Genomic DNA, 25,189 nt, shown 5'->3' with positions numbered 1-25,189 from the left:
GAAGTTAGTGTGTGACAGTAAGGCAGCAATTCAAATTCTTTCACAAGAGAATAAAACATACTGACATTGATTGTCACTTTGTAATGAAGGAATGCTGAAAACTGAATATGTACATACTGGAGATCAACTGGCAGGCCTACTAACTAAGTGCCTTAGAAGAGCACAACATGAGTATGTGTTGAATCAATTTGGATTGAAGAATGTGTACTAGTCATCAGCTTGAGGGGAGTGTTGAAGGAAACTAGAAAGATTTTTTTAAACATTAGTGCACTGACGAAGCTCAACAGGAATTTGGTATCAGTCTTTTCTCTACAATGGGAACGTTACAACCATGTGAAATCTACATATAAAAAACAAATCTCTAACCTGTAGGAAATTTTACAAGATAATTAAGCTAACTATGCCACAAAGCTTACAGAATATACACCTATTTGGTGTTTTGATAAATTATCAAAAAAGAAAAAATTGTAACGGGGAAAACCTCTAGGAATTCCCCACAGAAATTGTCAGCAATGACCAAAAGCGAGAACTGAGCTGAAAACATGATCACCAAAATGAATATACTTATTTGCAACCTATAAACTAGACAACCCCTTTTTAACCACATGAAAACACTCAAAAGATATTGACATAAAACAAAACCTCAAACCCAAAAAGCTGCCACCTTCCCTCTCCAAGGCTGAAACGTACAATCTGCACTTCCATCAGTGCGATTAATGATCACTTGGTTCAGTCGGTGATCCTGGAACAAAAGGTACAAAACCTCGTCCACCGAAAACGGGACGCATGAACGCATTGTCAAATTTTCTCCAGTAACGATGCACAGTGTGAGATGGGGTTGATAGGAGCATCCGCAAACTGTTGGGACGGGGTATATGTTGGCCCAGATCAGCTTCTGAGTCTTGTGCACTGTCAAGAAGTGGCACAATGAAGGATTTTGGGGTCGTCGGTTCAGAAGAGATCATTCTGGTCAAGTGTTTTGGTGAGGGTAGCATAAATCTAATTAAAGGTTTTGTCATCAACCCAAACACCTGGAAAGGCCAAAAACAGTACGTTAAAAATCCTTCTAAATGTTTCGGTTTTGGGACCATGAATGCGCACCTTTTGGTGTATGTTTCACTACTTCATGCATGTCAAATGTATACAGAAAGTTAAGATATCTTACCCCTGTGCTGAAAAGGACAACAGTGATGGTACTCGTGATCATTATTGCATTACCACGTAACTGAGTATGACCTCCTCTGGTAAACTGCAAGCATAAAATTAAGTAATCAGTCGGAAAATTGTCTTAATACTATATATGCAACGTGAAAAGAGAACCACCAAATTTGATACCAGAGTAATATCAGATGCTAGTATTTTACCTGATTATAAGCCAGAGCCACTGAAACAGCACCTCGCATAAGTCCAGCCCACCATATTACAATCTGCAAAATCAGCAAAGGGATAAAATGAGAGGCCATATGACTTGAGGGGCTTAGCGTAACAACAGTTATTAACACATACTTGCTTGTTAAAGCCAATCTTCTCCTCTGGAGACTTCTTGGTCAAGTTGGACAAAAATGACAAGGGGAAAACAAAGGCTGCCCTTCCAACCATAACAAGACCCAACAGTATTGAGCTAACCTGAACTGATATACCAGGGCTGGAAATAAATTGGAAAAAGAAAACCATCAATCATGTTTAAAGCTTTTGCCACTTACATATAATCAATAGTATATGATGAACTTCAATGACATAGAAACTTCACCTGTCGCTTACAAATTTCCACTTCTCGATGTCCAAAGCATCCATACCAACATAAAGGAATATGAATATCTCAGCAATAAATGACAATGTAGCAAAAGCGTGCCTGGGAAACAGTTGAAGAGAATGTTAGAAGTGAACCATCTTATGCAAAAAGAGGAGCAATTGAATACACTCCACAAATATGGTTCTAAAAACTGTATGACATACTTGGTGGTCACTCTTGAGCTCTCAGTCACATTATGCCAGGTGTAGTGAGACATCACGATCCCACAGAAAAACACAGTGAGGATTGCACTTAAATAGAATAACTGCAATCATCGTAGCTTCAGACTTTCAGTATGCTATATAACTATATCTAAAAATAAACATCTCCAAGAAAGGAAGTGATTCAATTTTCTTATAGAAAGAGAGAAAGGTTAGCAACCCACTTAGTCAAGAAACTTACTTCAGCAAGCAGGTATGACAGATAAGCCATGAGTATCATTATAGCAACCTCACGATCAGTGGAGTGCCTGGAGTTCATCAAGAAGTCATCAAAGCCCATTATTAGAAGACAATATCTTTCCCATCTCTCATGTAAGCTTAAAATTGTGCAATATAACAGAACACAAATTTCTAAGAAGGCACCGGTAGCCAATTCTCTTGACTAGTCTTTCCCACAAGCCCCGGTTACCAACTTCAGGACAAATATGCATATCCAAATATTTGCCAATTGCAACTACCTAGCAAGAGCATACAAAGGAAATATTTATTTGTAAAAATAAATACACACGAACCTTCCAAAGTAGAGTTTTTTAATTATATAGGCGCTCAGTAGACCAGCCTGCACCAGGGAAATAATCAAATGTCAGTCTTGTGTCAATAGTGCAATGCATGTGCACATGCAGAGAGAGAGAGAGAGAGAGAGAGAGAGAGACTCACAACAACCCCTAAGATGGTGCTTGAAGCAAACAAGTACAGAAAGTTTCCAACTAATTGCAGAGCTTTGCTTGTGTTGATATGAGATAAGTCAAAGTTCTGGACAGCATTGAACAGAACCACAGATGTGGCATCATTCACAACACCTTCCCCAAACACTAGACTGTACAATAAGGGTGTGTCATCCTGACTAAGCACCTACACATTTCCAAATAGAAAATGCCTGATTAGTTAGAGTGCCAGCAACTTTGACCAGCCTAAAATGCTACGACTTAATAGTTTTTTTATTGGGTAAGTACGACTTATACTTACTTGTAAGGTGCAAACAGAATCCGTTGCAGAGAAGATTGCTCCAATTGCTGGAAAGGAAAAGAGATAGATGAGAGACAAGCAGAGAAGTTATCAATCACAATTTCGAAAATAAATAACATAGAGGAGAAGGCAAGAAGTACCAAGGTAATCTCCAATATCAAGGTCTCCAATGTTCATTTTCTTGAAAATGCCAATGGCACCTGATCATGAAAATAGACATTATTACTAATGGCTGAATCATGAGTGTAAAAAGTTCCATGAAGCTTCCTACATTGGGAAATGAAAAACAGAAGATGGAAAGGATAGAAATACACACCAAATGATATGATAATGAATGATATCAAGGTGCCAACTGCTCCAAAAAGCATGATGGTGCTGAAATTGCGGAAGAATGATTTCTTTTTCACCTGGAACCTGAGGAATAGAGTAATATGGAGAAAATTAACTCATCGCGATACTTTTGAACAATTTAAAACCTAGTCAAATTAAACAAATATCACATGCTAGTATGCTACTGAGTAGCTTGCCTTTTAAAAGTCAATGAGTTCACAAGACCACAAGAACTTCAACATCGTAATGAAAGAAGCATTAGGTTTTCGGCATGACCGAAGCCATTTTTCATGGAAAATGTTTTCCTAAAAACTGTTATCCAATAAGTATATTTTCTGGAAAGTGTTCTTTGGTGTTTAGTTGGTGGTGGAAAATAGCTTTCGTCAAAAATATATATTCAATATTAATAGAAATATTAGCAAATTCGAGAATGTTTTAATGAAACTTTTGAGTACTACACATCAGTAACAATGTCTAAGTGTTACTTTAAGCAAGTAGCATGAAGTTAAAAATCGAGATGGTTCGATGGAAAATGATTTCCGCCTATCATTTCTAGCAACCAAACACTAGAAAATAACTTCCTCATGGAAAGCATTTTCCTCGAAAATGATTTCCGTCGTACTAGACAAAAGCTTAAAATCAGTTGATTAGAGCTCAGAAATTTGCTAGGTAAAATTTCTTGAACTGATAGAAAACCTGACAAGCTCTAAGAACCAACCCTAATATAGGAAAGAAAACCTTCGATTAAGAAGTTAGTAAGCTCCACATGAGAACCTATGAATGGCTTAAGAAGTTTATCAAACATATGGAACCCAAGAAAGTCAGCATTTTAGCAACTAGTTATTGATTCAACCAGCGATTTCTTTCTATCAGAAACAAACAGCTGACTTTATCCCAGAAACAGAAGAATTTCTAGTTCATTTATCTGATAGAGATGGAAAAGTAACCCAATAAGACATAACTGAAAATGTACATCAAGCAATGCTAAAAGGTACAGCATTTTGGACCCTAAGCTTTTAATGAAAAATGTATTAGTTATATCCATCTATTTACTCGTTCTTGTGATGTTGTTATTATTTCTATCATTTTTTGTTGATGGTACTAATATATTATCTCTTTTCGTCTTCTTGAGCCAAGGGTCTATCGGAAACAGCCTCTCTACCCCTCGGGTAGGGTAAGGTCTGCATACACACTACCCTCCCCAGACCCCACTTGTGGGATTTTACTAGGTCGTTGTTGTTGTTGCATTAGTTATATCCAAGCAGTCCTTAAGTAGTTATTGTCGTTCATTGTAATCGCTGTAGAAACATTATAATAGACTGCACAAGTAACATCTTGTTCTCAGGAAAGGTCAAATACTTTTAAATGCAAAACCTACCCAGCATTAAAAATGATCGGTGGAAGAAGGTAAATGAAGAAAAGATCTTCGCTGAACACTAAAATACGAGAGTTCTTCCCACCACTTATTAGTAGAATGACAACTCCAGTGCAAAGACCCTGTCATCCAAAGGTGAAGCCATAGACAAATATACTAAGATCAGTTTATTTTCAATCACAGAAAAGCTTTCCAGCACAAAAAAATTGATATTAACAAAAATGAACTCACAATCACGAGGGCAGTTATGGACTCATTCATCCATCTATTTTCCTCCAACAAATGACCGACCACGATACATGCGCAGATAAGTGCAACAAATAAGTTTATTGACACCACCGATTGATGATCAGAAGTTGATAACCTGTTCATAATATTTCCCAGCAGCATCCCAATGTCGAAAGCCATTTTCGAAGGAATTCAATTCACCAGAATACTTGTGAAAATTTTCACAATCTATAAGTTTTCCTCTTTTTAATCAACTGAACTTCCAGGCTACAATCTTTGACAACCTTACATCAAAATAGACCACTCCCTGCTACAAACCAAAAACACAACCATTCTCAGATCACAAAATTAACAAATTCTCAACAAAAAAAAAAAAAAAATCATATACACATATAATATAGAAGCGTAAAAATCCAGCTAAGAGAATTACGTGCTTACATAGGCGCGTGGGGATAGAAAAAAATAGAAAAGTGAGAAAGTCACAAGCCAAGATCAACACTGGCCACATGAATTAAACTCTACAAACTCCTATATATATTCTTTATTTTTTTCATTTTAATGACCATTTGGATATAAGCAACGCACAATCATAAACTAAAAACAACAAAAAGAAAAACAAAAAAATTAAATAAAAATGAATGAAGATATCAAAACTTTACCGATCAAAATTGCAGTCAAAACGGCGTCGAATTGAGCTTAGAGAAGCACTGAAAATTCAAATTCAATCAGATCTCAGATTATGATTTAGCAAAAACTCAAACTGCTGCAGATTCTTCAGCAACAGCGTTTTTGCTAAAAAGAAAACCACAATATTTTCTCCCACTTTTGTTTCGCTAAAACTCGAATTACGGAAAAGGAAATGAAGCGCACACAAATGAAAATCACAGTTCCAAAAGATTTTAAAACACGGCGCAATTCAGCACCAAATTCTCGCGCTCAAATAATTAAACAATTGAACGCTTCTGAAAATGAAGCACAAAATCAGAGTCTAATTTACAACTAATTCGAAAACTGACAAAGGAAAGTTCGAGAAAGGAATTTGATAAAGGGATCAGAGAGGAGAGGATCGATTCGAGCGATAAAAGGACAGATGAAATGAAATTATAAGGTGAATTTATAGTTTGGGTGTAATCACAGATAGAGACTGGTCTTTAAAAACACGTTAGACTCATAATCACCGTTGATTGATTTAATTGTGATGACCTGGCTAGATTTGTGTCTATTTTGTCAGTTAATCAGAGCTTGATTTTTCCAAGTAAACCAACCCCCAAAAAAAATGTAGGCAATTACTCAAGGAAGAGATCCATATTAAAACATATGATATTTTATTATATTTGAAAAAAATTATTTTTTATTTTACTTGTAATGATTTATAACCACAAAAGACTCATAAATAAATTTACAAAAATAAATTTTTAATATATTAAAAATTATGTTTTTCTTCTCTAACTTTTATTAATATAAAATATCTTCCAATTCAACATATGTAGTATTACTATATTTCGTCATTTAGGATAATTTAAAAACAAGTTATGTATATCTGTACAGGTCAGTCTGATTGATTTTCCTCTTTTTTTTGTGCTTTATATTGGTCATAAATTTAAATTCAATGTTCTTTTAAATCCTGGTGGCATAATTGTAATATTTTTCTCTTAATTTTGTGAGGGGAAAAGGTTAAAAAGGAAAAGAACATAGAAGAGTTCGTGCAAATACAGTTCAGTAACTAATATATATACGTACTATTTTTTTTTCTTCAGAAAGTTGTACTTAATTAATTAATTAACCGTAAAAAATTGCACGGGGCGCCTTATTTGGTCGCCTCCATTTAATCTATACCCATTTTTTAAAAAATTTTTAACTTGTATTCACTTCTTAAATAATTTTAGCTCTCTTTCTCCCCCTCCTTCTCCTCCTTCGTTTTTTTAAGACATTTTCAGTACGATAACACAGGTCAACATCTTCACTTGCATCAATGTTTACAAATGTATATTACTAGAGATGTGTCTTTCGCGCGGTGACTTTCTCTACTGTACTTTGAATTTTAAATTAAGGTAATATCTTCACTTGCATCATTATAAAGATAATCATTATTATAATATATATAAAGTTTAAGAAATTGAAATTTCAAAATAGAAATATTTTTTGAAAGATAAAATCATACCAAATAAGAGTTAAGTCATACTATAAGAGTCACGTCGTAATCAAAGAATCGTTTATATCGTGTCAACTTTTGTGCTTTGCTATAAATATGAGTTATTATTTCACTTTGTGACTATTTTTCGATTCCAATGACACCTATGAGAATAGTGCAAAAATAAAATTATCACTACGAGATTTGAAAAAATGTTAGTCTTTTTTCATGTAGTGTTTCTTAATTAATATCTGACGATTATCTATAATTATTTTTGAAGGTTTAAATGTTAAGGTTATTTACATATAATTCAAATAACTCAGATATTTAACATGGTTAATGTCAAATATCAAAATGGAGTAAAAAAATTCACTAGCTAAAGAATTTTTTATATTTTTAGATAGCCAATTAAAATGAGTTTTGAATTAAGAATAATATTTTCAATTATATTATTATAAAAATAATTATTATTGAAAAATAATATTTTGGAAACTGAAATTTTAAGAAAGAAATATTTTTTAAAAGATATCAACATACCAAATAAGAGTTTAAGTAATAGTAAAAGAGTTAAGTCTTATCCAAAGAGTTATTCATTGTCTCAACATTTGATTATTTTTTCATAAATATGAGTTATTATTTTGCTTTCTGACTATTTTTAGGATCTAATGACACCGGCAAGAATGGTATCAAAAAAAGAAAAATAGAAGAAATGATTAATTTTTTTAATGTAGTTAATATCCAATGATTATTTATATTTACTGAGAAAGTATAAATTTTAAGATTATTTACAAACAATTCAAAAAATTTAAATATTTGACATGATTAGTATCCGCGTATCCGCACGGGTACTAATACTAGTTATTTAAACGGAGAAGAAGAGGGAGAAAGGGACCCACTATTGCGATGATTGTGTCCTTTCGAATCTTAGGCTGTATGTATTACTGGAAATTTTATAATTAATGCGCCTTTTCGCTTTTAGCCACGACTGATTCCGATTTTATTGTAAAAAATGCACGGCCTCCATTTAATTTATACCTATTTTTTAAAAAAAAATTTAACTTGTACCTATTTTTTAAACAATTTCAGCCCCCTTTCTCCTCTTCCTTCTCCTCCTTCGTTTTCTTAAGATTTCGGTACGATAACACATGTTAGCATCTAGTCTTCATTTTTACGACTTATCAATAACAATGAATCAATTAACATAAGTTGCACGATTTATTTCCACTGAAGACACCTTTTTTCTAATGTAATTACTGATTTGCTCCATAAAAACGTTTAGAAAGAAGAAAAAAAAACAAAGATCCAATATAGTGATTGTATGGGTCAAAAACTATATAAACTTTTTCAAAAACTTCAGCTTATATAGTGCTGAAGTTTTTACAAATGAACTAAATAACTTCAGCATCTTCTGCTGAAATTTTTGAAAAAGCTTATCGAGGACAAAACAAACTTCAGCTTATTTAGTGCTGAAGTTTTTACAAATGAACTAAATAACTTCAGCATCTTCTGGTGAAGTTTTTAAAAAAGCTTTATGACAAAACTAATGAATCCAGTTACTGAAGTTTTTACAAATGAACTAAATAACTTCAGCATCTTCTGCTGAAGTTTTTTTAAAAACTTATCCAGGACAAAAACTTCAGCATATTGCATTTTCTACTTCATGCCCATCTACTAGAATGATGAAGTTTTGCGTGATTGTCTTTGCTACTTCGGCCCCGTATGTTGAAGTTACGCGAAAAAGTGGGTACGCTTGCAATTTTTTTTTTGCAAAGCGGACACAAGTTAAAACGTGACCCAAAAAGCGGATATAGATGCAAATGCCCCAATTTTACTCCTTTTTTTCACGATTACTTTGTTTTACCATAAGTGAAAAGGATTAATCATAAGATGATTTGGAGCATTAAATATCTTTCTAGGCAGCTTCTTAAATTCAATTAATAAAGAAATTTTACTACATACATTGAGTTGATTGCTTCGATTGTCGCTTTATTTAGGGTAAGAATCACTTTACTTTAATCTTCATCGGAATTTATATTTTTTTTGTGAGATTTAATGATATGATAATTTAATATTAAATAATAATTATAAATCCTGATCAATTTAGAACTCAACGCAACCCTAAATCGACACAATACACGAACTGACCATCTTTTTTAAAGTGATAATACATAATTACTCTATTGGGATTGTATCAAAGTGCAAGTTGCGCCCTTTAAAAATACGAGAGTCCTTATATTTGTTAGAAGTGTAATAAGTAGCATCTATTGAATTGATATGGCGCTTGCTTTGATTTGCACCTGATAAACCGCGGATGGAAGCTCTAAAAAAATTAGTTTTGTTATAAATATATTATATTATCGATGTTCATTTAGTACTTCGTTGTAAATAAGCTTCCTGAAGAAGCTTATCCATATGGGACTCCACCGTAAATATGTTTATCTATTTAGTACTATATTGGAAATAAGCTTCCTGAAGAAGCTTATCACTTCGGTACCCGGTTATGGATAAACATTACCCCCAGTAGAAGTTTATCCATACCGGGTATAATAAGCTTATCTTTTCAGTACCCGGTTATGGATAAACATTACCCCCGGTAGAAGATTATCCATACCGGATATAATAAGCTTATCCATTCAGTACTCCGTTATGGATAAATATTGCTCTCAGTAGAAGATTATCCATATCTGGTACAGCAGCAGCTTACACAGCAGCTTGTAGCAGCTTACATAGCAGCTTGTGGTAGCAGCTTACACAGCAGCTTATAGTAGCTTACACTGCAGCTTGTAGTAGCAGCTTACACAGCAGCTTATAGAAGCAGCTTACAGAGCAACTTCATTTCTTCTATAAATAGAAGAGATTTCAGTTCATTATGTAGATCAGTTTGAATTCGGATAATATATCAGTTTCTCTCTATACTTGTCTTTACTTTATAGTCTTTGTTTTATAACACGTTATCAGCACGAAGTTCTATCATCTCGAGCAAATATTTTGAAAGTATCTGAGGTAAGAACTTTCTTTTCCTAAATAATGTCAAATCTTTCTAAACTTGAATTTATAGCCCTGGATATATCGGGCAAAAGCTACATGTCTTGGGTGTTTGATGCTGAAATTCATCTTGATGCGATGGGTTTGGCAGACACCATCAAAGACAAAAATCAGGCATCAAACCAAGACCGTGCCAAAGCAATGATATTCCTACACCATCACCTTGATGAGGGCCTGAAAATGGAATATCTTACTGTTAAAGATCCAGTCATACTGTGGAATAATTTGAAATATAGATATGACCACCTGAAGATGGTCATTCTTCCACAAGCACGATATGATTGGACTCATCTAAGACTACAAGATTTTAAATCTATCAGTGAGTATAATTCTGCTATGTTCAGAATTATTTCCCAATTGAAGTTATGTGGTGATAATATTGCTGATCATGATATGTTGGAGAAAACTTTCACCACTTTTCATGCCTCGAATATGCTCCTGCAGCAGCAATATCGAGAGATGGGATTTAAAAAGTATTCTGAACTTATCTCACATCTTCTTATAGCAGAGCAACATAATGGGCTATTAATGAAAAATCATGAAAGCCGACCTATTGGTTCTTGTCCATTCCCTGAAGTGAATGAGACGAACTTCCACCAAGCTAAACGTGGAAGAGGTCGTGGCCCCAGTCGTGGTCATGGCCGTGGTCGGGGAAGAAACCCCAATCATGGTAATAATAATGCACCAAAGAAGCCTCCTCACCACCAGCAGTGGAAAAGGAAGGAACAAAAGCATGAAGCGGTGCAAGCGCCAAATGCAGAAAATGCATGCTATAGATGTGGAGGAAAAGGGCACTGGTCACGTACTTGTCGTACGCCAAAGCACCTGGTTGAGCTTTATCAAGCCTCCCTGAAGAAGACAGAGAAAAATGCTGAAGCAAATTTTATTTCTGAAGATAATTTAGACTTCATGCATTTGGATGTAGCTGATTACTTTGCACTCCCAGAAGGAGAAACAAGTCATGTAATCGGTGGTGAATCTGTAGAAATGTAAATATTTTAATTTTTGTTATTTGTAATAGATAGTATGGTTATGTAATTGTTGTACATAAAGAAAAATTATGATTTGATAATGATGTTTACTATAATATATCTTATTTATGTCATTTTAAAGAATATGGATAATATTATTAGATCAACTTAAACTCTAGCAGAGTTTGCAAGAAATATACAACCACCAGAAGTAGTTATATTTCATATATCTCATTGTAATTATATTTTGTTAACCACCAGAAGTGGTATATGTCTATGATCACCAGAAGTGATAATTTAGGCTTTCTATAGTTACAATTGAAGATAAGCTACATAAATATTCTCTATATTAAATGCACGCCTCGATTTGCTCCTGAAGTAGTAAATATTTTAAAAGAGGTTGAGGCATCACAATTTGATGTGATTAATGCGCATTCAGATAATTATGTTCGATTTCCTGAAGGATGAGAACTTTTGATAATATTAATCCATTCCCTGAAGTGAATGTGACAATACTAATAAGTCGGGTAAATATGAACGCGCTCTTGATGTGAATACATTACAATTCACCTCCAGAAGAGTTAATATAATTGAGAGAATATATACTCAATATTTCGTATTTTAAATTTGCTCCTGAAGAAGTAACACAGTTGAAATTGCCTCATGAAGTGGAAAAATATTATGAAGAAGAGTTTTCGTGTGCTTAAACAATTGTTTTACATTGTTTATTTGATTGTGATTTTCTCTCATGACACCAGCAGTGTCTGAGCAATATTTGATAGTACAAAATGTATCAATAACTCCTGAAGAGCTAAATGTTTGCCTAAAGAATACATGACACCAGTAGTGCCAGATAAATATTAGATTGTGGATAATAAATTAAGGCTCTCGAAGAGCTTATATACAAATATGTCATTCATATTATATGATTATGGTCAAAACATATGTTGTAGTAAACCTGAAGTTTACTAATACAAATGACTATCATATTGAGACTACAAATGATTGGAAGATTGATAATCTTCATGTTTCCACAATCATAGGGGGTAAAATAATATGTATGTGAGAAGTTACATACCTTATTCTTTAATTTGTACTATATCATGTATCACAGTAAACCAGAAATTTACTAAAGCAAAAGTTTATGCCATAGTAAACCAGAAGTTTACTAAGAGATAGCACATGACATGATAAACTTGAAGTTTTCATTTGTCGTGAGAAGTTACATGCCTTATTCTTTAATTTGTACTATATCATGTATCACAGTAAACCAGAAGTTTACTAAAGCAAAAGTTTATGCCATAGTAAACCAAAAGTTTACTAAGAGATAGCACATGACATGATAAACTTGAAGTTTTCATTTGCCATTTTTAAATGAGCTATTTGAGAATTCAGATAAGCATATACTAAAGAACTAGAAGATTCTTCAGGAATTCTCATGTGTTGCTTGTTCTCATAATGAATTGATTATACCAGCTAAAGTTGGGACTAAGACCCCTGATTCTGAAATATATAAAAGGTGAATATGGGCCCGTTCACCTATCATGTGAACCACTTATAGGTGCATATATGAGATGGTTACATGTGTAATTATTGTCAACCTGCAGTTTGGCATTTGGAATTGCTTTTCTCGATTAAGAGCATAATTTTCAGATTATGAAATCAAGACAGTTCATCTTGATAATGCTGGTTTATATCCAAGCTGGTTTAGCATTGAATACCTCCTATTAATGTCTAAACCATTGCTTATGAGAACAAAGCTTCATGTGTTGGTCTAAGATTTTCTAAATTGCATATAGCAGCACTTGTATGCATCAGATCAACAATATATGATAAGTCCTCCCTTCACAATTGGTTTAGGATCAGAAACCAAATATTTTTACTATCTTTTGTTGCGTGGTATATGATTAATTTCTCTACCATAATACACAAAGATATGTTTCTCAAAGATGATTGGGGATATATGTTAGTTTTTCTAACATTTGGGGGATGGAATAAGCAGTTGAAAAATATGCTATATGAATCGAATTATCATGATCCTCACTTAGAAGATAATTCAAGTCGAATGTCAGAAGCATTTGCTGATCTAAAATTAAATATCATATTTCAGCTGCAAATGCTCCTATTAAAATTAAAGTCCCTGAAGGATAGAGTTTACTGTACGCATGAAGCGTGGTAGACCAATCGGTTCCAAAGGTAACAATCCTTGAAAAATAGTAGGAGCTAATGATCAAAATGATCATAATGAGGAGGAAATATGCTCTAGAAGAGCCCACGACATAACATTTCATGAAACTCCCGGAAAAGTTCAGGTACCTGAAAATAAAGAAAGTGATGAGATCTCCACAAGTTATGTCGCTTCGGAACTGACACAAAATGATCGTCGACGATACATTTAATACAATATAGTGCACAATATTGTAAACGATTGTGAGGATCGGACTAGCAGTCCAGACACTTGAAGATGTCGTACCATTTAGATACAAGTCTTAACCTATATGACTTATTTGGCTAAATCTATATGAAGATCCTTGAAGGATTGAAAATGCCCGAAGCATATAATTCAAAGTCTTGAGAAATGTACTCGATCAAATTATAAAGATCTTTGTACGGTTTAAAGCAATCTGGGCGCATGTGGTATAATCGCCTTAGTGAATATTTGCTGAAAGAAGGTTACATAAATGATGTTATTTGTCCATGTATTTTTATAAAGAAAATGGCATCAGAATTTGTTATACTTGCTGTTTATGTTGATGACATAAATCTTGTTGGAACTCCAGAAGAGCTTCAAAAGGCAATTGAATATCTTAAGAAAGAATTTGAGATGAAAGATCTTGGAAAGACAAAACTTTGTCTTGGTCTGCAAATTGAATATTTAGCAGATGGGATCTTTATCCATCAATCTGCCTATACAGAAAGGGTCTTAAAACGCTTTTACATGGACAAAGCGCACCCATTGAGTACACCAATGGTTGTTCGATCACTTGAAGTAAATAAGGATTTGTTCCGACCTCCAGAAGAGGACGAGGAACTCCTTGGTCCTGAAATACTCTATCTCGGTGTAGATGGTGCACTTATTTATCTTGCTAATGCTAACAAAAGTGGTGCAGATCATATTGGTAATGCAGGTTATTTATCTGATACCCATAAAGTTCGATTTCAAACCGGCAAGCAGGGAATGCATATGATTGAGATCCGTGATTCATTCGAGAAACATGTGGGTTGGAATGTGATAAAAGACCCACAATATTATACGGAGACAATGTTTCATGCATAGCACTATTAAAGGAAGGATTTATAAAAGGAGATAGAATGAAGCACATTTCACCAAAATTGTTCTACACACACGATCTTCAGAAAAGTGGTGACATTGATGTGCAACAAATCCGTTCAAGTAATAATCCAGCAGATTTATTCACTAAATCTTTGCCAACTTCAACTTTTGAGAAGATGGTATACAAGATTGGAATGCGGAGACTCAAATATTTGAAACAAGGTTTTCATCAGGGGAGTAAAATACGCGATACACTCTTTTTCCCTTACTAAGGTTTTTCCCATGGGGTTTTCCTTATAAGGTTTTAAATGAGGCACCTAGCAATGCGTCTTACTAAATATGTGTACTCTTTTTCCTTCACTGGAATTTTTTTTCCCACGCAGTTTTTCCTAGTAAGGTTTTAATGAGGCACATTATCTTTTAATGAACATCCAAGGGGGAGTGTTATAAATATATTATATTATGGATGTTCATTTAGTACTCCGTTGTAAATAAGCTTCCTGAAGAAGCCTATCCATATGGGACTCCACCATAAATATGTTTATCTATTTAGTACTATATTGGAAATAAGCTTCCTGAAGAAGCTTATCACTTCGGTACCCAGTTATGGATAAACATTATCCCAATAGAAGTTTATCCATATCGGGTATAATAAGCTTATCTTTTCAGTACCCAGTTATGTATAAACATTACCCCCGGTAGAAGATTATCCATACCGGGTATAATAAGCTTATCTTTTCAGTACCCAGTTATGGATAAACATTACCCCCGGTAGAAGATTATCTATACCGGGTATAATAAGCTTATCCATTCAGTACTCCGTTATGGATAAATATTGCTCTCAGTAGAAGATTATCCATATCTGGTACAGCAGCAGCTTGTAGCAGCTTACACAACAGCTTGTAGTAGCAGCTTACACAGCAGCTTATAGTAGCTTATACTGCAGCTTGTAGTAGCAACTTACACAACAACTTATAGTAGCAGCTTACAAAGCAGCTTACTTTCTTCTATAAATAGAAGAAATTTCAGTTCATTATGTAGATCAGTTTGAATTCGAATAATATATCAGTTTCTCTCTATACTTGTCTTTACTTTATAGTCTTTGTTTTATAACAATTTTTTTATTTTTTTTCCTTTCTTCTTTTTCTTTTCTTCTATTCTCTTTTTTGTTTACTTTTCCCTAATTACTCCATCCGCCATTTTTACACCCAGCTTGCTTCTGCCATTTTCTCACCGGAAAAAATGGTGATTCCGATGATGCCGTCTTTCTTCTAAATCATCTCCACCGTTTATAAGTGGGAGAAAATAGTGAAGAAAAAGAAGGAGAGATATAGAGAAACAACTGAGCTTCGGAAGCGACTTGAGGACTTTCTTTTTCAAACCTTTATCCGCCGGAGGTGATGAAAAGGCTAAATTTCCGGTGGCTCTAGCGGAGATCCGTCGGATCCAGGTGCAACGAGCAACGACAACGAAATCGAGGATGCAAATAAGGGCACAAAGGAGAGTGGCGAGGATGACAATGAAGTCGGAATCAGTGTTGCCAATACGTGAGAAGAAAGTCACCGGAGAAGGTGAAGTTGACGGTTTAACGCCGCGGGGAATAGGCAACTATTTAGCTAACAACCTTTTCTTTTTTAAATTAATACTAGTAATGATAATTTTCTTCGGATCAAATAGAAGGGTAAATTGAAAATAAATATATGTTACACGTGGCAAGCAAGGATTGGTGCGTGATTTACACTTTTTCTTTTGAAACTGGGATTAGCCCGGAAAGGTGGTACTTATTACACTTGTCATGTTATTAAATCTCGCCGAAGAATACAACAACAACAAACCCAGTATAATCACACATAGTGAAGTCTGGGGATGATAATGTGTATGCAGCCTTACCACTACCTTGTGGAGATAGAGATGTTGTTTCCAATAGACTATCCGCTCAGAGAATCATAAGCACGACATTAAAGAAGAGAAAAACAAGAAGCGCAACAGTGAGAAGCATTGTAAAAGCAACATAAATAACAACCAAAAAAATAGGTGATTGCAATGAAAGAAATGACCGGTAATCATAGAAATCTAATGCCAATAGAATATTAAAGTACGTGCTAATACTACCGATATGACAGGGAGAACACTAAACTAACTACCCTACTATCCTAATTTTCGACCTCCACACCTTCCTATCAAGGATCATGTCCTCGGTCAGCTGAAGTTGCGCCATGTCTTGCCTAATCACCTCACCCCAATTCTTTTTCGGCCTACGTGTGCCTCTCCTTAGGCCAATGTCAACCTCTCACACCTCCTGACCGGAGCGTCTGTGCTCCCACTCCTCACATGTCCAAAACATCTAAGTCTCGCTTCTCCCATCTTGTCCTCAATTGGAGCCACACCCACCTTGTCTCGAATAACTTCGTTCCTAATCCTATCTAACCTTGTATGCTCGTGTATCCATCTCAACATTTTTATCTCCGTTACTTTCATCTTTTGGACATGGGAGTTCTTGACTGGCCAACATTCAACTCCATTCAACATAGTCGGCCTGACTAGAACTTACATTTAAGTTTTGCTCGCACCTTCTTATCACAAAAGACATCGAAAATTAAACAAGTCTCCATTTGAGTGACAATCTAAGCAATTAACTCTACATTTGCTGTGCTTATACTTTCTAATAAAATGTTTGGCTTGTCGGAGAATAATTTTGTTATGACAAATTTATTATGTAGAAAAAGTCAAAATATTTACCCAATCATTAATGGTTTCAAGAGTATAGCACTTTTATGTTCGATTCTTTTCACATTAAATATCTACAAATTGATACCTACTGAACTTTGGAAGGTTATTTAGTTGTTGTTTCATCAAATATGAATCAATAATTATTTGTTGATCTTCGATTCAAATAAATATTTTTAAATCTTAATGAAACTATATATATATCTTATCTAAATCACGGCATAACATGTGGTTTTCGTAAAATGATCCCATGTTCATTCATATATTGAAATATAAGTAACCATAACCATATTCAATAATTGCATGTAATTGTTTAAATTAGGTAGTTTGATCTTGAATTTGTTAGTCAAATTATGAATTATCACATATGAACAACCACATGTTGGCTAATGGCTATCCAAAAGATGATCCTTCCGCTTGTGATAATGAGAAGACAATTTAGAATTGATTTTTAGAAAAATGATGTGACTAAAAGAAACAAACAAATGTGATTTTAACACATCTACATTATTAGTTAGGAATAAGTTCTTTTCTTTTTTCCTTAATAATTGAACTTTCAAATATATAAGCACAACTTCTTCTCTCATTTCACATGATAATCAGATCTACACAAGGTTGGATATTAGCAGGGTCACTACATCCCCTCTTGTCCATGTCTTTTTTTTTTGTATTTTTCTTATTTCCATATTAAAAGTTTTTTTTTCTATGGTTTTAAATTTTTTGGAAATTAACTGCAAAAGTACAAAATAGAATCCAAAATTGCCAGTTGTCCCGACAACACTAGATGTTTGACAGATCTTAAGGCACCTTCTAATTTTTGTTTGGAAGTAGGACAGCAATTTTCTGTGTCAGAAGAATAATAGTATATAAGTCTCCAACCGCTAAAACAGTAAAATTCTTTATTAAGACCAGTTATATTGCTTTTTTGGATTACGTTGTAAAAAGCTACTACTACTTTATAAGTGGGGTTGAATATTCTACTGTCCCTTTTGTTTATAGTCGAATAAAAGATAGGGTAAGTGCATAGTTAGTCACTAATAACATATGTATTTATTTTTAAGTCACTGTTTAAAATATTTTTAGTCTTTAGTCATTATTTTAATAAATTTTTACCCGTCGAGACGAAAATACCCTTCTGCTATAATAATTTCGCTGAAATCTACTCTCCTTATTTACGATCAGCAGCAACAACTTACGTGCATAAATGTCTGCAGAGAATTCAAAAGCTTTTCTCCTCAAACTTACGATTGGCAGCAGCTCAAACTTACGTCCAAAATTGTTGTGATCGTCCAAAATTACAGAAGCTTTTCTCCTCCGATTTCAAACTAGAGAATTCAACTTTCTCGTCCAAATTTTACCATAAAATTACAGTAAGTCTAAAATTTCAGATATCTCTATATGCTTGTGTGTGTTTGTGTGGATCGCTTCCTTAACTTTATGATTATTGTGTAAATATTGAGGACATAGCGTTCTTAACTTCATAAAGTTTAGGATATGATGTCCTTAACTTCATGATTGTTGTTCTATATATTAAGGACAAAGTGTCTTGTGTTTTGTAACTTGTGTTGATAAAGTTTAGGACACGATGTCCTTAACTTTATGATTATTGTGTATATATTAAGGACATAGTGTCCTGTATCTTGCAACTTGTATTGATAAAGTTAAGGACATTGTGTCCTTAACTTTACGATTGTTGTGTAAATATTGAGGACAAAGTGTCGTGTATTTGCAACTTGTATTGATAAAGTTTAGGACATCGTGTCCTTAAGGACATTGTGCCCTTAACTTCATGACTGCTGGGTAAATATTAAGGACAAAGTGTCCTGTATTTGCAACTTGTATTGATAAAGTTTAGGACATCGTGTCCTTAACTTCATAAAGTTTAGGACATCGTGTCCTTAACTTCATGACTGCTGTATAAATATTAAGGACAAAGTGTCCTGTATTTTTAACTTGTACTGATAAAGTAATAACTTCATAACTACTGTGTAAATATTAAGGACATATAGCCCATTTGGCCAAGCTGCAAAAATCAGCTTATTTAGAGAAGTATTTTTTTTCAAAAGTGTTTTTCTCAAAAGTACTTTTGGTGAGAAACAGTTTGTGTTTGGCTAATTAGTTTGAAAAGTACTTCTGAGCAGCAATTAGTGTTTGGCCAAGCTTTAAAAAACTGCTTCTAAGTGTATTTTTCTAAAAAATGCTTCTAAAAAAAGTGCTTTTGGAGAGAAGCTACTTTTTTCTGTTTCTCTAAAACTGCTTCTGCTTCTCCTCAAAAGCACTTTTTTTCCTTCCAAAAGCTTTACTTTTGGCCAAAAAGAAGCTTGGCCAAACAAGCTAATAGTACCCTGAATTTCCCATTTTCTTGATTTGCAGGATGGATACAAGATGTATTATAGTTGCTTTTAATGGTAGATGGACTGCAGACTATAACTATCTAGATCATCAAACAAAGCTTGTTCTAGTACCTGAGGCAATTTAATTTGAAAATTTTGTCAATCGGGTCTTTGAAGTTATTGAATTGGATAGAGACAAGTTTGAAGCAATGATATGGTTTGATATCAACCTTGGAACAAGTAAGGAAATGCTTATATCCAAAGATTTAGATCTTCACACATGTATAGAGTTACTAAAAAGTCATTCACTCTTCAAGGGCTGTCGTTTCATTGTTGATGTTTCAGAAAGAGTTTTTGGCTCTACAAGCACCTTTGAACATGTCAATACAGAAACTCAACAAGACAATCGAGACAAATGCCAACAGATAATGGAAATAGATGTGGTTGAACCTCAACCAATAATTGAGGAGGTGCTTCAAACATTTAATTCTATTCAAGTGGAAGGACAAAACATTATAGAGATTGACAACCAACAAGCTTTGGGAATTCAAGTCTTAGAGAGTGCACCAGTAATAGAAGAAGTTGCTGAAAATTCCTCTACCCAACTAACTAGATGTGATGACCCAAAAGGTTATCACTTATTCTAGAAACAAATTCTGTATTCCGAGGCCTTAAAACCTCCTTTTTACCTCACCTCGATTTGCGTACGTAGTCCGGACCTATATCCGAAAAGCCTTTTATGTGAAAATATGGGAAATAGAAATTTCTAGAGTTAAAAATTTGATTATGGTTGACTTTGGTCAATATTTCGAGCAAACGAACCTGGATCTGTGTTTCGATGATCCCGGAAGGTCCGCAGTAAAATATGGGATTTGGGCGTATGCTCGGAAATGAATTCCGAGGTCCAAGCCTTAGAAATTAATTTTTAAAAGAAATTATTTTGTTGAATTATTTATGAAATAAAGAAAGGAATTAATGTTTGAAACCATTGGTATCGGGCCAGTATTTTGGTTCAGGAGCCCGGTACAAACTTGTTATAGTATTTAAATGATAACTGTAAATGATAACTGTGAAATTTGGTGAAAAATGGAGTTTATTTGACGTGATTTGGACCTCCGGTCGAAGAGTTATGAACTTTAAAGTGTTCTTGATGAAAATGATGAGTTTTGAGGTTTAATTCATAGTTTTACATGTTATTTTTATGATTTAGTTACACGAGCAAGTCCGTATGATGTTTTAGGTTGGTGTGTATGTTTTGTTTGTAGCCCCGAGGGCTCGGGTGAGTTTTGGATAGGCCTCATAGTAAAATTTGAACTTAGGGAGTTGCAGGTTTTTAGCTGGTATGTTGCAAGTCTACAGGCCTCGCAAATGCGAGCCCGCAAATGCAAACGTTTCTCGCAAATGTGAAGAAGACTTGGCCTGCCTTGGGGTCGCAAATGCGACGTAGTCATCGCAAAAGTGATGTCGCAAATGCGAATGGCCCATCGCATTTGCGAAGGGCCTGGAATCCTTCAGTGTCGCAAATGCAACAATCCGATCGCAATAGCGAGTTTGCAATTGCGAACATTAGTCGCAAATGCGACAATAGCATACTTCTGAAGGGTTTGCAATTGCGAACCCTGGTCGCAATTGCGACATCTGTGACCTGCAAATTCATAACTTAGCCGAAAATCTTTCATTTTTCAAACCCTTTCAAAACCAAAACACACTTGGGCGATTTTTCAAAGACAAGTACTCTTCCAAATCGATTGTAAGTCATTTCTAACTCGTTTTCTTCAATCTTTAACATCTTTTCTTATGATTTCAACTCAAATCAAAGGTTTTCATAGGGGAAAATTGGGTGTTTTGGATAGAATCTAGGTTTTTCAAATTTTGGGGATTTGGACCTCGATTTGAGGTCCCATTTCAAAATAAATTATATATTTGGGTTTATGGGGGAATGAGTAATCGAGTTTTGGTTTGAATCTCGGGTTTTGACCATGTGGGCCCGGGGGCGATTTTTGACTTTTTGAGAAAAACTTTAGAAAACCTATTTTCATGCATTGGAATTGATTCATTTAGCATTTATTGATATAGTTAAATAACTTGTGGCTAGATATGAGTGAATTGGTGGTGTAATCAAGAGGTAAAGTGATAGTTGAGACTTGAATTGTGTTCGTGGCATCGAGGTAAGTGTTTGGTCTAACCTTAGCTTGAGGGATTATGAGTTGTGTCCTATTTGCTATGTGTTATTTGTTGAGTACGACGTATAGGCATGGTGACGAGTATCTATATGTTGGTGTCAAGCATGCCCATGAGTCTTATATTATAATTTTTATGACTCCGTTTGTATTGTTCATGCTTTTTGTGATGATTTCTATTGTTGAGCAAAGTTTGTGGAAGTAATAGTGGTATTTGAGTATTGAAGAGCGTTGACTCAAGTTGTATAATGAATTATGGAAGTATAATTGGCAATTGAACCTTATATAGCATTGGCTCAAGTTGTGAAGTGAGTTGTGAAGTAAATGTGAAAAAGAGAAGAGGATTAGTATATTGTCTCCCTTGCCGGGATGTTGTTGCTTTCAATGTTATCTCCCTTGCCGGGATGTTGATGTTTTTTGATATTGTTCCCTTACCGGGATTTGATTGTTGTACTATTGTTCCCTTGCCGAGATTTTATTGTGATTTCTTTTATTTCCTTGCCCCTATTTCTTATGATTGTTGTTTGGGTGAGGAAGGGTGTTAAAGCACGAAGGGTGATGTCGTGCATTATTTTGGTGAGAGAATGTTAAAGCATGAAGGGTGATGCCGTGTATGATTTTGTGAGGAAGAGTGTAAAAGCACGAAGAGTGATGCCGTATCGCACTATGTACAATTCCGTCGATTATATTGATTTTATGGTGAGGACGAGAGTAAAATCACGAAGGGTGATGCCGTACAGTTTATATTGATTCTTATGGCGAGGACGAGAGTAAAAGAACGAAGGGTGATGCCTTAGGCTAGGCACTTACCAGCACATAGGGTTGGTTGTGCTGATACTACACTCTGCACTGTGTGCAGATCCCGACGCATAAGCTTTTGGACCTTAGCTTGGGTGGCTACCTTCAGTCCATACGGAGATCTAAGGTAGTCCTGTAAGCGTCCGCTGGACCTGGTGTCTTCCTCTATCCTTTCATCATGTTTCATTTATGTATTTCAGAAACAGTGTTGTATTATTTTTCAGACCTTGTCTGTAGTATTCCTAGACCGTCTGTGAAGTTGTGACACCAGTTCTAGGTAGTCTTTGTTTAAGAAATTGTATTGGAAATGTTTAAATAGTTTATTTATTTCTTCCGCTCGTTTAGATTCCGCTGTTTATAAACTATTGGTTCATAATTGTTAAAGGATTAAAATGAGAAAAAGGTAATTTGTTCAAACGGTTGGCTTGCCTAGCTTTCACTAGTAGGTGCCATCACGACTCCCGAGGGCGGGAAATCTGGGTCGTGACAAGTTGGTATCAGAGCTCGAGGTTACAAAGGTTTCACAATTCATGGACAAGCTTAGTAGAGTTTAATGGTTTGGTACGGAGACATCTGTATTTATCCCCCAGAGGCTACAGTGTTAGGAAAAACTTCACATCTACTCTTTCCGATCGTGCGGTTTGGTTTCTCAATGCTAATTGAATTTCTACTCTGTACTTTCACAGATCGCTAGAACACACGCTTCCTCATCCACCGATCGCCAGCCCGAGCCCCCAGCAGCAACTCCCATGAGGGGTAGAGGGCGAGGTCGAGGCCGTGATAGAGGCCGAGGTAGGGGCAGAGCTCAGCCTAGAGCAGCAGCACCAGCGGCGGAGCCTCAAGTTGAGTTTGATGATGAGGTTCCGACCCAAGCAGTTCTGGTGGGTCCAGATCAGGTCCCAGAGGGGTTCATTGCTACCCCAGTACTCCAGGATGCTCTGGTCCGTCTAGTGGGCCTTATAGAGAGTGTCACCCGGGCGAGCTTGCTTCTTGTAGCACCAGCCTTATAGAGGATGCTATCTTGGACTGTCATGCTAAGACTGTGACCTTAGCCTTACCGAGTGTACCTTATTTAGAGTGGAGAGGGACTCCTGGTCATTCTACCCATAGTGTTATCTCATATATGAAGGCTCGGCGTATGGTTGAGAAGGGGTGTTTGGCATACTTGGCATATGTTCGTGATTCTAGTGCCAAGGTTCCTTCTATTGATTCTATGCCTGTTGTTCATGAGTTTCCTAAGGAATTTCTTCAGACCTACCGAGTATGCCACCCAACAGGGATATTGACTTCTGCATTGATTTGGCTCCGTGCACTCAGCCTATTTCTATTCCGCCGTATCGTATGGCCCCGCCTGAGTTGAAAGAGTTGAAGGAGCAGTTGTAAGACTTGCTTGAAAAAGGTTTTATTAAACCTAGTGTTTCGCCTTAGGGTGCACCGGTATTGTTTGTCAAGAAGAAGGACGGGTCGATGAGAATGTGTATAGATTACCGGTAGTTGAACAAGGTTACAATCAAGAATAAGTATCCATTCTCGAGGATTGATGATTTGTTTGATCAGCTTCAGGGTGCCAAGGTATTTTTGAAGATTGACTTGAGATCTGGCTACCATCAGTTGAGGATTAGGGCATCTGATGTCCTTAGACAGCTTTCCGCACTCGGTACGGGCATTATGAGTTCTTGGTGATGTCATTTGGGTTGACAAATGTCCAAGCAACTTTTATGTATTTGATGACTCGAGTGTTCAGGCTTTACTTGGCTTCGTTCGTGATAGTCTTCATTGATGATATTTTGATCTATTCCCACAGCCGGGAGGAGCATGGGCAGCATCTGAGAGTGGTCCTCTAGACTTTGAGAGATAGTCAGTTATATGCTATGTTTTCGAAGTGTGAGTTCTGGTTGAGTTCAGTTGCATTCTTGGGTCATGTTGTATCTGCAAAGGGTATTCAAGTAGATCCAAAGAAGATAGAGGCAGTCAAGAACTGGCCTAGACCAGCATCAACTACAGAGATCCGGAGTTTCTTGGGTTTGGCAGGCTATTATCGCCGGTTTGTGGAGGGGTTTTCGTCTATTGCAACCTCGATGACCAGGTTGACCCAGAAGGGTGCCTAGCTCAGGTGGTCGGACGAGTGTGACGCGAGCTTTCAGAAGCTTAAGATAGCTTTGACTACGATGCCAATGTTGGTTTTGCCCACAGGTTCAGGGCCATATACAGTTTATTGTGATGCATCTCGTATTGGACTTGGTGCGGTGTTGATGTAGGATGGCAAGGTCATTACCTATGCTTCGCGGTAGCTGAAGATTCATGAGAAGAACTATCTAGTTCATGATTTGGAGTTAGCAGCCATTGTCCACGCGTTGAAGATTTGGAGGCATTATCTATCTGGCATGTCATGTGAGGTGTTCACGGATCACAAGAGTCTGCAATATTTGTTCAAGCAGAAGGAGCTAAATTTGAGGCAGAGAGGGTGGTTGGAGCTATTAAAGGACTATGATATCACCATCTTATATCATCTGGGAAAGGCCAATGTGGCGACCGATCCTTTGAGTAGGAAGTCAGCCAATATGGGCAGTCTTGCTTATATTCCGATCGGTGAGAGACCGCTTGCTTTGGATATTCAGGCTTTGGCCAACCAGTTTGTGAGGTTGGATATTTCTGAGCCCAGCCGTGTGTTGGCTTGCACAGTCTCTCGTTCTTTATTATTGGAGCGTATCCGAGATCGGCAGTATGATAATCCTCATTTGTGTGTCCTTAGGGACATAGTGCAACACAAAGGTGCCAAGCAGGTTACCTTAGGAGATGATGGAGTTTTGAGGCTGCA

General features: G+C 35.8%; 1 protein-coding gene across 2 annotated transcripts; it reads right to left on the bottom strand.

Annotated features, from left to right (window-relative positions):
* Positions 1–341: 341 nt before the first annotated feature.
* On the bottom strand, positions 342–6,013 carry LOC104217596 (sodium/hydrogen exchanger 1-like). 2 transcript variants are annotated; one of them, XM_009767890.2, is made up of 15 exons: positions 5,572–6,013; positions 4,916–5,222; positions 4,688–4,806; positions 3,296–3,393; positions 3,120–3,179; positions 2,980–3,026; positions 2,671–2,865; positions 2,526–2,572; positions 2,195–2,261; positions 1,957–2,057; positions 1,751–1,852; positions 1,507–1,645; positions 1,365–1,427; positions 1,166–1,249; positions 342–1,031 (listed from the first exon to the last, which is right to left on the bottom strand). In XM_009767890.2, exons 2-15 carry the CDS (start codon positions 5,090–5,092, stop codon positions 714–716), a joined length of 1,617 nt encoding a protein of 538 aa, XP_009766192.1. In that variant the 5' UTR covers positions 5,093–5,222; positions 5,572–6,013; the 3' UTR covers positions 342–713. The 2 variants fall into 2 exon arrangements, with proteins under 2 accessions (XP_009766192.1, XP_009766186.1); XM_009767884.2 differs by having other exon boundaries at positions 4,916–5,219.
* Between the last annotated feature and the right edge of the window lie 19,176 nt (positions 6,014–25,189).

Source organism: Nicotiana sylvestris, chromosome 1 (genome assembly GCF_000393655.2).
Source record: "Nicotiana sylvestris chromosome 1, ASM39365v2, whole genome shotgun sequence".
In the NCBI taxonomy this organism is placed as follows: Eukaryota; Viridiplantae; Streptophyta; class Magnoliopsida; order Solanales; family Solanaceae; genus Nicotiana; species Nicotiana sylvestris.
This window is presented reverse-complemented; position numbering and strand designations above follow the sequence as displayed.

Coding starts and splice junctions, on each gene's coding strand:
- LOC104217596 (XM_009767890.2), bottom strand. CDS start 5,092: ATGGCTTTCGACATTGGGATGCTGCTGGGAAATATTATGAACAGGTTA. Junction 3,027..3,119: donor TGATATTGGAGATTACCTTG/GTACTTCTTGCC, acceptor TTTCCTTTCCAG/CAATTGGAGCAATCTTCTCT. Junction 2,058..2,194: donor TGTCATACCTGCTTGCTGAA/GTAAGTTTCTTG, acceptor CGATGATTGCAG/TTATTCTATTTAAGTGCAAT.